General features: G+C 30.2%; 1 protein-coding gene across 1 annotated transcript; it reads right to left on the bottom strand.

The window, feature by feature from the left end:
* Positions 1 to 9,886: 9,886 nt before the first annotated feature.
* LOC129877562 (endo-1,3;1,4-beta-D-glucanase-like) lies at positions 9,887 to 13,367 on the bottom strand. The gene is made up of 8 exons (XM_055953081.1): positions 13,072 to 13,367; positions 12,675 to 12,696; positions 12,458 to 12,575; positions 12,179 to 12,269; positions 11,986 to 12,075; positions 11,458 to 11,558; positions 11,129 to 11,265; positions 9,887 to 10,339 (listed from the first exon to the last, which is right to left on the bottom strand). Exons 1-8 carry the CDS (start codon positions 13,217 to 13,219, stop codon positions 10,282 to 10,284), a joined length of 765 nt encoding a protein of 254 aa, XP_055809056.1. The 5' UTR covers positions 13,220 to 13,367; the 3' UTR covers positions 9,887 to 10,281.
* Positions 13,368 to 13,857: the final 490 nt, after the last annotated feature.

The following is a 13,857-nucleotide window of genomic DNA, read 5'->3' on the forward strand; positions in this document are numbered from 1 at the left end:
AAGCATGAGGTTGTGGGCTGTTTCAAACTTATTTGTTGCACGCATAGAGAAGAAGTTTCGTTTCAAGCAATAGGAGAACTCAAGCAAGTTGTTCGTGAAGGCTTTAGGTCTAGGTATTTTCAATAACAATTTTCTAATTTTTTTTGAGTTATTGAGTGAGTTTTGTGAGGTTTGTAACAAGAAGTGGGTTTGGCTTCTTGAGATACTTTAGAGTTAGAAACAATCCGAGTGAATTATTTGGGTTGGATACTAGAGTTAGTTCCTTTAATTATTGAGTTGTAATCATAGAACTTAAGCAAATTATGAATTTGAGGTTGTGATTTTTATTCCTTGAGAAATGGGATTTTCCACATAAAAGATTGTGTGTTATTTACTTATTTGAATTGAACTAGTCTAAGAACCTGGTTCCTAGAATAAAGTTGGAGGCATCAACTTTCTTCAAAAGCACATTTGTGGAGTGTGTAAGGGTTGTGGACTCGAGAGTGAAACTATAGATCACATTCTTTTTAGATGTCCTAGTGCTCAATTAATTTGATAAATTTTCCCTTTTAATTGGCCTAACTTAGAAATACTATGAATTTTGTTAGATGGTGGGATGATATATTTTTACTAATGCTAAACAATATTCTGATTTTATTGAGCTTACAAAATTAAGTATCTCTATCATGTTGCAAATTTGGAAGGCTAGAAAGTCGATGAGTTTCAATAGAAACATTTATGAACCCAATGATATTGTAAACAAAGCTTTTTTTTTATTTTCATGAATATGAAAATAATTTGCTTCCTACACTTTCTCCTACAGTAGTACCTGCTTTTAGTATTGATAGAAATATAATAATTGCACAAGATGGTATTGTTTTATTTGCAGATGCTAGTGTATATAAGGAGAAAAAGATGAGAAGCATTGATGTGGTGCCTATGGATAGCTGTGGTAACCTGCTTCAAGCCTTTGGTACCCCAATTCAATATGTTGGGAAAGTCATCACTGTTGAAGCACTTACAATTCGTATAGCGTTAAAAATGCTAGGGAAAAGGATTGGACAAAGGTGCAGGTTTTATCAGATGCAAAAAATGTGTTGGATATGGTACTACAAGAACTATAGTTTCATGGGAGATAGAGACTACTTGTGCATACATTTGAAAACTTATGAGGTTCTTTGAAGAGGTCAATGTGGTGCATTTTTAAAGGTCTTGAAATATAGTAGCACATAATTTAGTAAAATTTTATTTATTTCGTTATTACATAAAGTTGTTTGGATTTCTACTTTTCCTAGATGGATTGTAATTGATGCTATTGCATCATTTAACTCTTTGGCCCTTTTTATGCATTAATATAGCTAGCTTGTTTGTTATAAAAAGAATAATCTATTTTAAGATGGTATTTTAGTCATTTTATTAGGTAATGGTTTAGGTTTTCTCATTTTTTTACACGCAATTCTTTGTTACAACACTGGAAATTAATAATATCTTCATTCTAATTTATGTGATATTTTTTAAGTTTTGAGAATTAAATTTAAATTTTGACTGTAAATTTGGATATAAAAATTTTAAGCTTTTTGAAACAAAATTTACATAGTTGAAAACTACATAAAAAATACTATAAGCCAAAATAATTGATAATAAAATATTTAAAAGGCATTTTGACTAACATTTTAAGATACATTTTATCAATAAAGTGATATGAGAAAAATTGCAATCTATAGTAATTTTCATGTAATTTTCAAATATTTTAATTTTAATTTTAAAATATTTATTTAATCTAATCCAATTTAATTTCAAAAATTAGTCAAATTAATTCACAAGAATTAAAACATGACAAGTATTTGGAACAAAGGGAATAGTGAATTAGCACCATATTATACACGACTATTTTATAAAAACTATGCAAATTAATTTTTAAGAATTCTATTGAACTTAAGTCATATTAATTTATACTTAACCTTCTTACTGTTTTTAACTTGTGATATATAAATTCCCTAACCTGCTTACTGTTTTTAACTTGTGATAGATAAATTCCCTAACCCTATAAAATTTATATAAGAGCCAAACAAATAGTTCAGGACATTAAATTATGATAATAAGTTCATATTATTATTTTTTTTAAAAATCATTTATTAAATTCTGAGAGATGCAGGGAATAAAAGAAAACACTATAAATAAAATTTGAAACCTTCAATTCAGCCACGGTGGTTAGCGCTCTATCCAATAATTTTTACTTGAAATTTAATAATAAAACAAATATTATTTGAATTATAATTATCGTTATTACAAAACTAATTATGCTAGGTGGTTAATGTTAGGGGGAAATGTATATATACATTTTAAAGAAATAATAACACTTATATGACAATAATTTGACTTTTTTTCAATATAGCAATAAATTCTTTATGAAAATAAATAACCGAAAAAAATAGAATTAAAAAAGATTTGGATCAATTAAATTGTAGGAGTAATTAATGTGATAGATTTAAATACCTTAATTTACTCCAATTTGTTATTAAACTTTCATAATTATCTCAATCACTATTATGGTGATTATCTCTCCTAAAACCACTAAACCATGTTTATACCCATATTAAAGTCTCTTTCCATTCGTATTGTTTGTATGGTTGAAACTAACAATGTATCTATTCAAATTTAATACAATGAAAGATGGGATAGGACATGTATTATGAATGAATCATTCAATTTTATTGTTTTTTTGATAGTGAAATGGTTTTTATGAAGAGTTTTTATATGAGATCTTATTAATTCTTATTAAGTTTTTTGGTAAAAACTGAAGCATAATATGCAATTCGATTGGTTCTTCTTCTTTTTTTTCAAAAAAATCCAAATAATCTAGTGGAGGTAAACGTAATAACATTTTGATAGTATCTTTGATATATAATTTTCTGACAATTAATTGAAATTTAGTTGATGGTAACAAGTTTTTTTGATTTTAAAGTAACAATCTGACTGATGTATAAGTTTTTAGTATCATTGATGTATAATTTTAATTTTGTTGATGTCTGATTTAGTAAAAATAATGGTTTAAAATGATTTTTTACATGATAATCTGTTATGGTCAACTGTTGCAATTGGTAATTAATTCGCCATGAGCATGAAATAATTGCATTGATGATACACAGTCTAGTGAAAATTTTGAGTATAATATGGTGTTAATCTTGATATGTTTTCAAAATATAACAAAAACCAACTCTACAACCTAGCAAAAACCTTTTTTTATATGCGCTTTTCATCATAGTTTTGAGTAATGCAGTGTTTATTGTGAAATATGTGGAAATAGTTTGATTCAATTGTGGTGTAATAATATTTAAAGTTTTAACATAAATTTATACCAGCGTCATAACCAATAATATACCAATATTTTTGTAACGACCTGTTAGGTCACTTTGAGCACTAGAACTATTTTGACTTTTTTTCATAAAATTTTAAATAAGAATTTTGAACTATCCATTTAACTATGGATATTTAGTTGAAGAATATTCCTTTAATTAATTAATTTATGTGGTAATTTATATTTTTTTATATTTAATTATTAATGAAAGACAATAGTTATTTTTAAAAATAAAATAAAAGTGGGTTATACCCACTACTCCTTAAAGTCTCTGTGTTTCAAGTAACCTTTAACTTCAATGTATATTCCTTCGAAAAAACTGTGTGCTTAATTCCTAGGGAAAAGTTATTATAATAGTTGAAAGAATTAGTGGGAAGGATGTAATAATGACAAGTATGGTTAGTTATCCACTGAACAATAAAACAAATCTACTTTGTGATCTTTAGCTATATGCTAAAATTTCCAATTTTGCTTACCTGCAGCGATTAGTGGAAAAACAAAAAAAAAATTAATGGTCTTTTCGTTACTAGTTTTTTTACGGGTAGGGAGAACAGTAGGAGGAAAATATATAAAGTTACTTATAATTTACTCGTTTACTTTTTGAAAATTCGTGAGTGTTTCATAGTTGGGTTGATTTTGATATATTGGTATATATTTAAATATTTAGGGTATTGTATTATATGCATATCATTAGATTTATGATATTTGGAGAAATTGAGACTTAACCCTATGCTTGAGATTTAGGTAATTGATTATAGATTTGGGGTGAGATTTTGGGCTTAGGCTAGACATATAACAATATGGGTGTTTACGAATTCGTTTATTTACGAATAATGTATATTTGATAGATTGAGAACGTTCTGAAGCTTCGCGAAAGGAAAAGGCAAAATCTTGAGTATTTGTGACACGTGTTCATCATTTGAGGTATGTTAAGACTTTTAGACTTCATTGAAGGACGTTTTTCTAATCAAAGATTAAAATTTGAAATAGATAATGGATAAGGGCGAAAGATTGGGGTCTCGTATCAATGATGTGATGGGCACTGACATGAGTACCGGTGTTATAAAGGGAAAGTTTATTACTATAGAATGAAGGATTATAATTTGAGAATGTCAAATCATATGGGCATTAGCTGATGTATTATTGATTGATTTCTTTTGTGTGATTGTGCTTCTTATTTGAACCCGGATAATTGTAATAGTTGAGATAATTATATGTCATACTGATATTTGATTTATTGAAATGAATCATCATCCCCTGTGTTGTTGAAAATATATTGTGCACATGCATTGATATGAGATTGAGTATGAGTAAAGATCTGACAGAAGGGAAATCGTTTGTGAGAGAGCATTTCTTTGGTTATAAGTTGGGCACGTGGAGATCTTCCGTGTTGGGGATGGTTTTATTTTATGATAGTGCGTTGAGATCGTCCGCAAGACACGTGGAGATCGTCCATGTCGTATATGGAACTCGCGAGTCCCCCAAGAGTCACAAACTCTCGAAGTATATTTCGAGAAGTATTGTGTATATACAGTTGTGAGGTTACTTGGTATTTGAGGCATTTCATCTAATGGTATTGCATTGCATCTCATTATCTTCTTCATTTTTACTTGATTATGTGTTAAATATTTTGTGACATTTGATTATCCCTATTTTGATGAGATTTGATTAATAAGTATAATGTAGAATCACAAAATTTGAGAATGAATTTATATACTCATGTAACTACTTCTTCATTGTTGGTCAATGAGATATACTGGGTCGTGGTTTCGTACTCATACTACACTTGTTGCACTCTTTTATTGTGCAGATTCGATTTCAAATACGAGCGCATCTCATGGAGCTTTTTGAGTCCGAGCTTTTGTTGTCTTGAATTTGTGGTGAGCTACTGGGCTGTTCCGCGGCCCACATCTCCCTCTATCTTTTATTTATTCTGTTATTTTAGTATTCAGACAAGATATTTATTACGTCTAAACTGGTCATTTTAGTTTTATATTTGAATCCTATTTTAGAAGTTTTTTACTTATGACACAAAATCTTGGGTGGTATTTAGCTTTCCGCATTTTATATTTATGACAGACTTAGTGTATGGGATATTCTACTTGACGCCTATTATCTTACTTTATTTAATTTACTAAATTGATAAAATATTTGAATTGGCTTACCTATCGATTGAAAACATAGGTGCCATCACGACTTGTGAATTTGGGTCGTGACAATTTTGATATATATAAGTTTAATCTATAGTATCATTGATGTATAATTTTATTTTGTTGATGTCTGATCTAGTAAAAATAATAGTTTAAAATGGCTTTTTACATAATAATCTGTTATGGTCAATTGTTGTAGTCAGTAATTAATTCGCCATTAACATGAAATAAGCGCATTGATGATACACAGTCTAGTGAAAGGTTTGAGTATAATATAGTGTTAATCAGCTTGATATGTTTTCAGAAAACAACTCTATAACCTAGCATAAATCTTTTTTTATGTGCTTTTCATCATAGTTTAGAGTAATGAGTGTTATTGTGAAAGATGTGAAAATAGTTTGATTCAACTGTGGTGTAATAATCTTTAAAAGTTTTAACATAAATCACTACCAGCGTCATAATCAATAATATACCATCATTTTGATATATATAGGTTTAATGTAAAGTATCATTGATGTATAATTTTATTTTGTCAATGTCTGATCTAGTAAAAATAATGATTTAAAATGACTTTTTACATGATAATCTGTTACGATCAATTGTTATAGTTGGTAATTAATTCACAATGAACATGAAATAATGGCAATGATGATAAACAATCGAATGAAAAATTGAGTATAATGTGGTGTTAATCATGGTATGTTTTCAAAATATAACAAAAATCAACTCTACAACCTAGTATAAACATCTTTTGTATGTGCTTTTCATCATAATGTATAATAATGCAGTGTTTATTGTGAAAAATGTGCTATTAATTTGATTCAATTATGGTGTTATAATAATTAAAGTTTTAACATAAATCAATATCAGAGTTACCATCAATAAAATTCCAACATTTTGTAATATAAATAAATATGATATTAGTTTATTATATTCCCCTAAATTCCTCCGAGAAATCCACTATCATTACTCCTTCAACCTCAACAACAATTGATAATTTATCAAAAACCCATAAGCAATATTGGCATTTCAGTAAGCAAGATTTCTTTGTTGAACTCTCTTTCCACAATTTGGAATCCTACAAAAATGCCCTTTCTCAAACCCCACCTCGCCTAAAGAATCGTCTTTTTGGCCGTTCATCAGATATCAGTGAATTGATTTGGCTCAAGAAAAAATCAAAAAAATGAGATGAAACTATTTTTTACTTGGTGGGATTTAATCTGGCTAGGATTTGGATCAGTTGTTGGTTTAGGGATTTTCAGCATTACAGGTCAAGAAACCCGTATTGATGTTAGTCTTGCTATTGTTCTTTCGTATGCTATTTTTGGTTTATATGCTTTGCTCTCTGTGTTCTGTAATAACTTATTTCAGCTTTTAACCCGCATAAATAATACATAGATTGACTCATAATTTATATATGTATTAGTTATGTGATTTTTTAATTTTCTAACCAAACATAGTATTATGTGTGTTTAGGGGTGACAAACGGATGAATTGGATTGAATTTGGATGAATTGAATATGAATTGAGTTAAAACGGATTGGATCACAATTCATCCATATAAAATATGGGTGAATATGAATTTGATTAAATATGATTTGGATAAAATAGTTATAACCTACTTTAATCTCTTAAAGTCAAAAGATATTAAATCAAAACTAAATTGTTAATATCTCAACTCCTACCATCTCACCTCATCCCTATATTATTAGTAGTATTATTTAAATAATTTTTCATACAATAGAAGAAATTTATTTTTTTTTACTCGGTACCCCCACCCCACCCCATCTCCCACTCATAAATAATTTGCCCACCCTACCCCCCATCCAACCCCCACCCCACCCCTCCCACCAAAAAAATTCATAAAAAATTTACTTTTTTTTTGAAAAAAAAAATAATCCACCCTACCCCGTCCACCCCCCATTAAAAATTTCAATTTTTTTCCATCCCCACATCCACACCCACCCCTCAATTTTTATTTTTATTTTTAAAAATAAATAGTGCAATTAGAAATTTTTATTATAAATGGGTGATATATGAATTTTTATGTTTACCCATTTGTCCATATTAGTATGAGCTTAAATAGGTTGAAACTTATATTTACCCATTTAAGAAAATACGAGTGATCCACTTAATTTAATATGAGTTAAATGGACTCATTTCACTTATATGAACTGAAATTACCATTCCTATATATGTTGAATTTTATATCTTACATAAAAATACTACAAAACATGATAGAACTTATGCAATATTTTATACCCGAATAACTTAACTCTTATTATTGAGTAACCAAACGACCCCTTATATTATTCAAAATCTACGTGGCTTCAAATTCTACTGGAATCTTTAGACATCTCAGTTATATTTTTGGCCTATAGTAACATCACCAATGAAATGATAGTAAGAAAACATCAACTGACTACTGACAAACACATGAAAGAGTTTTACTACTCCTTTCTTGTCCATATTATAAATTAATTGTTGAGATATGACACATTTTTTAAGAAAAATATTTAAGCATAAAAATTACATCTTACTTTCGTGTTTTTGATTATTTATAAACTATTTTCTTAGAAAATATAAATTAATTAAGAATCTCCTTTTTTTTAAAAAGAGTAAATATGAAGAAAAAAAATCACAATAATTTTTTTGAATTTTGAAAAATTCACTTATTTTAAATTAGGAAAAAAGTAAGAACAATTCAACAGAGTATAATGTAAGGGTGCTTCAGATGACCGTAGAATTCTGAGAATTCCAGAAAGAAAAAAAAGAATCTTGTAAGCTCAATTATCAGCACTTCATAGACTGCTTAACTATGAACCACAAAATGTGTCTAGTAAGTTAGACCTATTTATAGCAAAGTATCAAAGACAAGATCCACAAAATATGCCTTCTTAAAACCTATTAAATGCCTTCTCACTACAAATTCCTCACTAATCCTGGTACAAATTAAATATAAACCTTCTATTTTCAAGATAATACGATTAAATTTTACATAATTTCAATGTCCAGACAAGTATGAAAAGCATCATACTTACATGACTGCTATGGATTATTTTATGAGTTTTTAACTTTTATACAAGAAAAATGGTCAAAAATGTCCTTAAACTATTTGAAATGAATAAAAATACCGTCCGTTTATAGGTTGGTCCAAAAATGCCCTTACCATCAATACTTTGGTCTAGAAATGCCCTAATATATTTAATGGATCCTTTTTCAAATAAATATATTATTTATTTTCTTTTCGAACACATTTTTTTCCTAACAATATTTCCTTTATTAGCAAATGTTTATTCTACTTCAATAAGAAAAAAATAAAAACTAAAAAATATTTCTTATTTTATTATAATTATTTTCTAGCATTATTTGAATAGAAATTAATGATAGATTTATTATGATCTTATATATATATGACATATTATCCGTTAAAACTTAGAGTTTATGAAATTATTCTATTTTAATTGATAAAATGAGATTATGAAGAATAACATAATTTCCTACATTTTTATTACTTAAAGTAGTTTAAAAAGAAAGAAAACAAGAATAAAATTTCTTAAAAGTAATATTTTTATAAGGAATAAGATTTATTTTTTTAGAAAAACAATATATTTATTCGAAAAAAGACTTTTTGACTCATTAAATAACAACAGAGACATTTCTAAACCAAAGTATTGACGGCAAGAACATTTTTGGATCAAACTATAAACAGAGGACACTTTTGTTTATTTCAAATAGTTTAAGGACATTTTTGACCCTTTTTCTTTTATACAATGATAAAAGTTGTTGCCATGTGACCAAGAGGTCACGAGTTCAAGTCTTGGAAACAGCCTCTGGCAGAAATACAAAGTAAGGTTACATACAATAGACCCTTGTAGTCAGGCCCTTCTCCGAACTCTGCGCATAGCGAGAGCTTTAGTGCACCGGACTACCCTTTTACGATGATAGATTAAAAAAAATTTTACACAACCAAGTTGCCTAAAAGATAACTATAAGTAACCATCCATAATAAGTTGGGTTAGTACCTGAAAAACAAACAAGTAACCTAGCTACAAGAATAAGTTAAACTACACTATTCTTACATGATAGCACATATAAGTCAAATCCTTGTCGAGTTAACTACGGACCCATCAAAGCTTTATTTTCTATTGCATTACTTACCCTACAAAATCTACTTATGTTGAAATGCAACACTTTTGCTTTCTTAAGGTATGTAGCACCTCCGATTTCCGACGGAGAACTAGCACCTGAAATATTCTTGCACTTGTATGCTTCTGCTCTAGTTTAAATTCATTAAGCTATGGTCATGATAAATGACCTTCACTGTTCCTTCCTAGCGATAGAGTCAGGATTTTCATAAAAGGGATTTAAAATATACAAAAAACAATACACGACGTCAAGGGAATTAAATTTTTAGTACTTATGGATTATAAAAATATAAAAAAAACTATCTACACCGTGTAATATTCCGGTGAAGGAGTGTAAGTTGACTCCACTTGGACAAGTGTAGCCTGGCTATTGGACTTATCGACAAGTTTCTGAATGTTTTGTCCAGGTTATACGCAGCTTAGGAATCATTTAAGGCCAATCAGCAAGTTGGGAAGTACATGTCCGACAACTTGGTGATGGTACATTGTCATGAGCATATTTAAACTGTGTACATCTTATGTCTTGTTTATGGAGCCAAACATAACTCTAAAGTAGAATCACTACGCTCACAGAGTATGGAATACTGATGAAGAAAACTGCAAATTCATTGTAGTTGTTTGCTTGTGTCATCTAAGAATAGTCAAGTCACATAGAGGAACGGGGACCTCGGACACTGCTAAGTCCACTTCCCTTCTGACTGTACCTGAACCAATGCCTTTATATTAGATATTAACTTAATCAGATAGAAAACTTGCTTGAATTTTGATTTCATCTAGTTTCTCTCTACAAATCACATAATCAACTATGTCTCGTATCCATTAGTTAGATTAGACTACACTCTTGAAAGGTTTCTAACAAATATCAAATCAAATGTAACTAGAACAACTAAGCTTTATCGCAACTATTTGGTATCATGAATTCCTTACTTTTACTGTAGTCAGTTAATAGCTAAGTATCTTGTTTTCTAAGAGATTAAAAGTCTTTTAAAATAACTTTCTTGACTTTAGGTCTAACTCATCTCCTTTTATCACAATCAATATGTAGGTGTGTGTAGCTAAAATTTATCATTTTCCTGCAAATTGCACATACAAGAAACACTTAACAGACAGAATCAGTGATAAATCCTCATTAATAGTTGAGTACTGATTGTCACCTCTGCCTATTTATGCCAGTTTTATATGTCATTTTTGGTTTCCACACCCATCAGCTGGCGACACCAGTGTTTCATATGTGAAAGCACATTGCAGTCTTGAAAGCACTCATAACAGATACATTGAACAAGCTGAAGCAGAATCACACCTTTTAAACCATTCTCAGGCATAAAGAATATGAGACCATGCAGTATGTTTGAGATGATCACAGCAAGATAACTTCTCATCAAACAAGATGTACAATATGGAATTCATCAATATCTAACTACATAATTATTCTGATTGCAGATTTTTAGACTTCTTAATGGGAAATTGCAACTTCCAGGTATCTTTGCACTCACTTGACATACTTGGTAAGCCAACCCAACATGTCCTGATGGGCTTCTTCAGCATGCTGCACAGCCTCTTTGTTTTCAACATTGTATCTCACTGTCCATCCATGCTTAACACTAGGGAAAATTTTGACAAATTTGTCCACCTATATTAACAGAAAGCAACAGAGCAAACCAAACCAAAGGGTGAATCCAAAATCTTGTAACACGCACTGAGAGATAATCAAATTAGTTACCTACTTGTATATCCCTTGAATAAACAGGACATTATAACTTCAAACATCAATCTTTTTAGAATAACGAGAAAAACCCAATAATCAACTCTGATGTTCATGTACCTCAGGTTTTGATGATAAAATCTCCTCAAACTGCTTAATAAGCTCTGGAGGAGAGATTTTATCCATCTCAGCAGCTAAAATAGCTATTGGTGCCTTCACCTCTGCCGTGTAATATATGTATCATCAGTTACAAGGTACAAATACAAAAAAAAAAATTAAAACAAAAAAGAAGAGAAAATGGAAAGATCTCATGGTGATGCAGAACAAGGTATTCATCAGAATTCAAACAACACTGGATACCAATTGCACCAAGGTATATTCATAAAAGAATTATCAAGATTCATATTAGAATGGAATTGAGGGCATAAACGAATACAAAACAGGTATATAAAGTTTTCAGAGTACTAAACATCATTTAGATCACAATGGCCCACACATTAATAGCATATGCAACAAATGCGTATAAATCTAGGATTCAAGTGACATTGAGAACACCAAATAATATGGGTGCATATGCAACAAATCAGTATAAAATCAGCAGTAATAGCTAAATCTGATCACAAATGATTTTACTAATAAAAGCCATACCTTTAAAATCATCAACCTTCACTAACGATGGGTGCAATAGCACTGCAGCTTGAATGTAGTCAGACTTAGCAAGCTCAATAACCACCTTTGCTGTTAAGAAAACTGGAGATCAGGATCACAAGAACATTGAACCTTTACATCCTAGTATGGACAAGGGTTAGACAACCCTAAAACCACTAAGTTCAAAACTTACCACCCCAGCAAAACCCTGCAGCTCCAATTGCAGATATACCTTTATCTTTGAGAACTGCAACAACCTGTTTTGCATCTTCAAATCCTTTAGCCTAACAAGAACAAATAAAAATATGAGTAGCAAGTCTGCTGCTATAAATGTCACAAACATTCCTGAGTATGATCAGTTTAATGAATTGAGAAATGAGTATACCGATGGCATAGCCTCCTTTGACTCTCAAGAGGCAAATCTATAGCTACGTTAATAAAAAGACAAAGATTCAACAAATCCTGAACATACTGTTCCATGAGATTGTATCCAGATTGATAATGGTTTATCGGTAGTATAAGGATCACCATAAAGAAAATCAGGAACCACCACATAGTATCCTGCAGCTGCAACTTTGTCAGCAAGCTTCCTACATAGCAAAATGAAATATATATATATAAAAGAAATAATCCTCAAGTGTGGAATAACAGTAATTTAACAAATATAGGCTGAAGTTGAGAAGCAGTACCTCAGATTTGGGGCTTCATAACCTGCAAAAAATTAAGAGCATGAGAGATTGTCTTCCTAAGAAAAATCAACGAAGAAGTTAATCCTTCTATTATCATAATAAATTAAATAAGGAAGTTGTTAAAAGAAATTGTTTGTTATACATCCTGTTACTGGGGTCTAGCTGTTGCTACTACATTAATAGGCATTCAACTCTAAGGGCTCCTAATTGATTGAGGAACAAGTTATCCCAAAATTGTTATTTCAACTTCAATGTACACTACAATCACCAGATAACTAATCCAGGAATACGTTATCCCGCAATTTTGCGTAATAAACACATCCTAAAATTAATATCGAAACTAGTTATCTCTTATCCTCGCCCCCCCCCCCCCCCAAAAAAAAAGGGAGGTACATACCATAAACGTCGGAGATAAGGAGGATGGCGCGTTTGGAAGTGGAAGGACCAGAGACGTAAGTGTTGAAGCTTCCAAGTTGTAACACACACCCATTTCCGCTACTTGACCTCAAAGCCGGTGGGTTCTCACAGCATTCACGCCCTGACATTTCTTGATCTCTACACTCAATTACGTTGCCCCAATATTGACTTTCTTAGATTAAATAAAAAGAAGTGTGATTATAAAAATTTAGGTGCAAATAGAATTTCAAAAAATTTAAAAAGACTTGTTATTATTCTAAATTTCAAAAATTTGTTATAAAATAAATTAACTTAAAAATTTAAGAAAGAAAGTAATAGAAAAAGAGAGAGTAGAAGAGGATTTTCGTGTAAGTATTTATTTTTTTCCCTTGCACCAATCTTGCATATATATATATAGGCACAAGAAGAAGAGCAAATACCAAGTGGGCAAGTTGCTCACTTAAAAGTGGGCCCACTTGGAAAATTACATCCAATACACAATATGATGTGGAAAATTACATCCAATACACAACACTCATTTTTGGATGTCCATGTGTAGCATGTCTCATTAAAAGAAATTTACAAGAAATAATATACATATTTATTCTGAACACTCATAGATATTGTGTCTCGTTAAAACCTTACTAGAAAAAACTCAGTGGAAAAAAACCTAGTGAAGAAAAAAGAGTATACACATCTAGTAATATGCCTTGAGTGCTGCCTCATTAAAAAAAACCTTACTAGAAAAACTCAGTGGGATAAAACATTGGCTAAGGAAAAAAAAAGT

The sequence above is a fragment of the Solanum dulcamara genome, chromosome 12 (genome assembly GCF_947179165.1).
Source record: "Solanum dulcamara chromosome 12, daSolDulc1.2, whole genome shotgun sequence".
NCBI classification, from domain to species: Eukaryota; Viridiplantae; Streptophyta; class Magnoliopsida; order Solanales; family Solanaceae; genus Solanum; species Solanum dulcamara.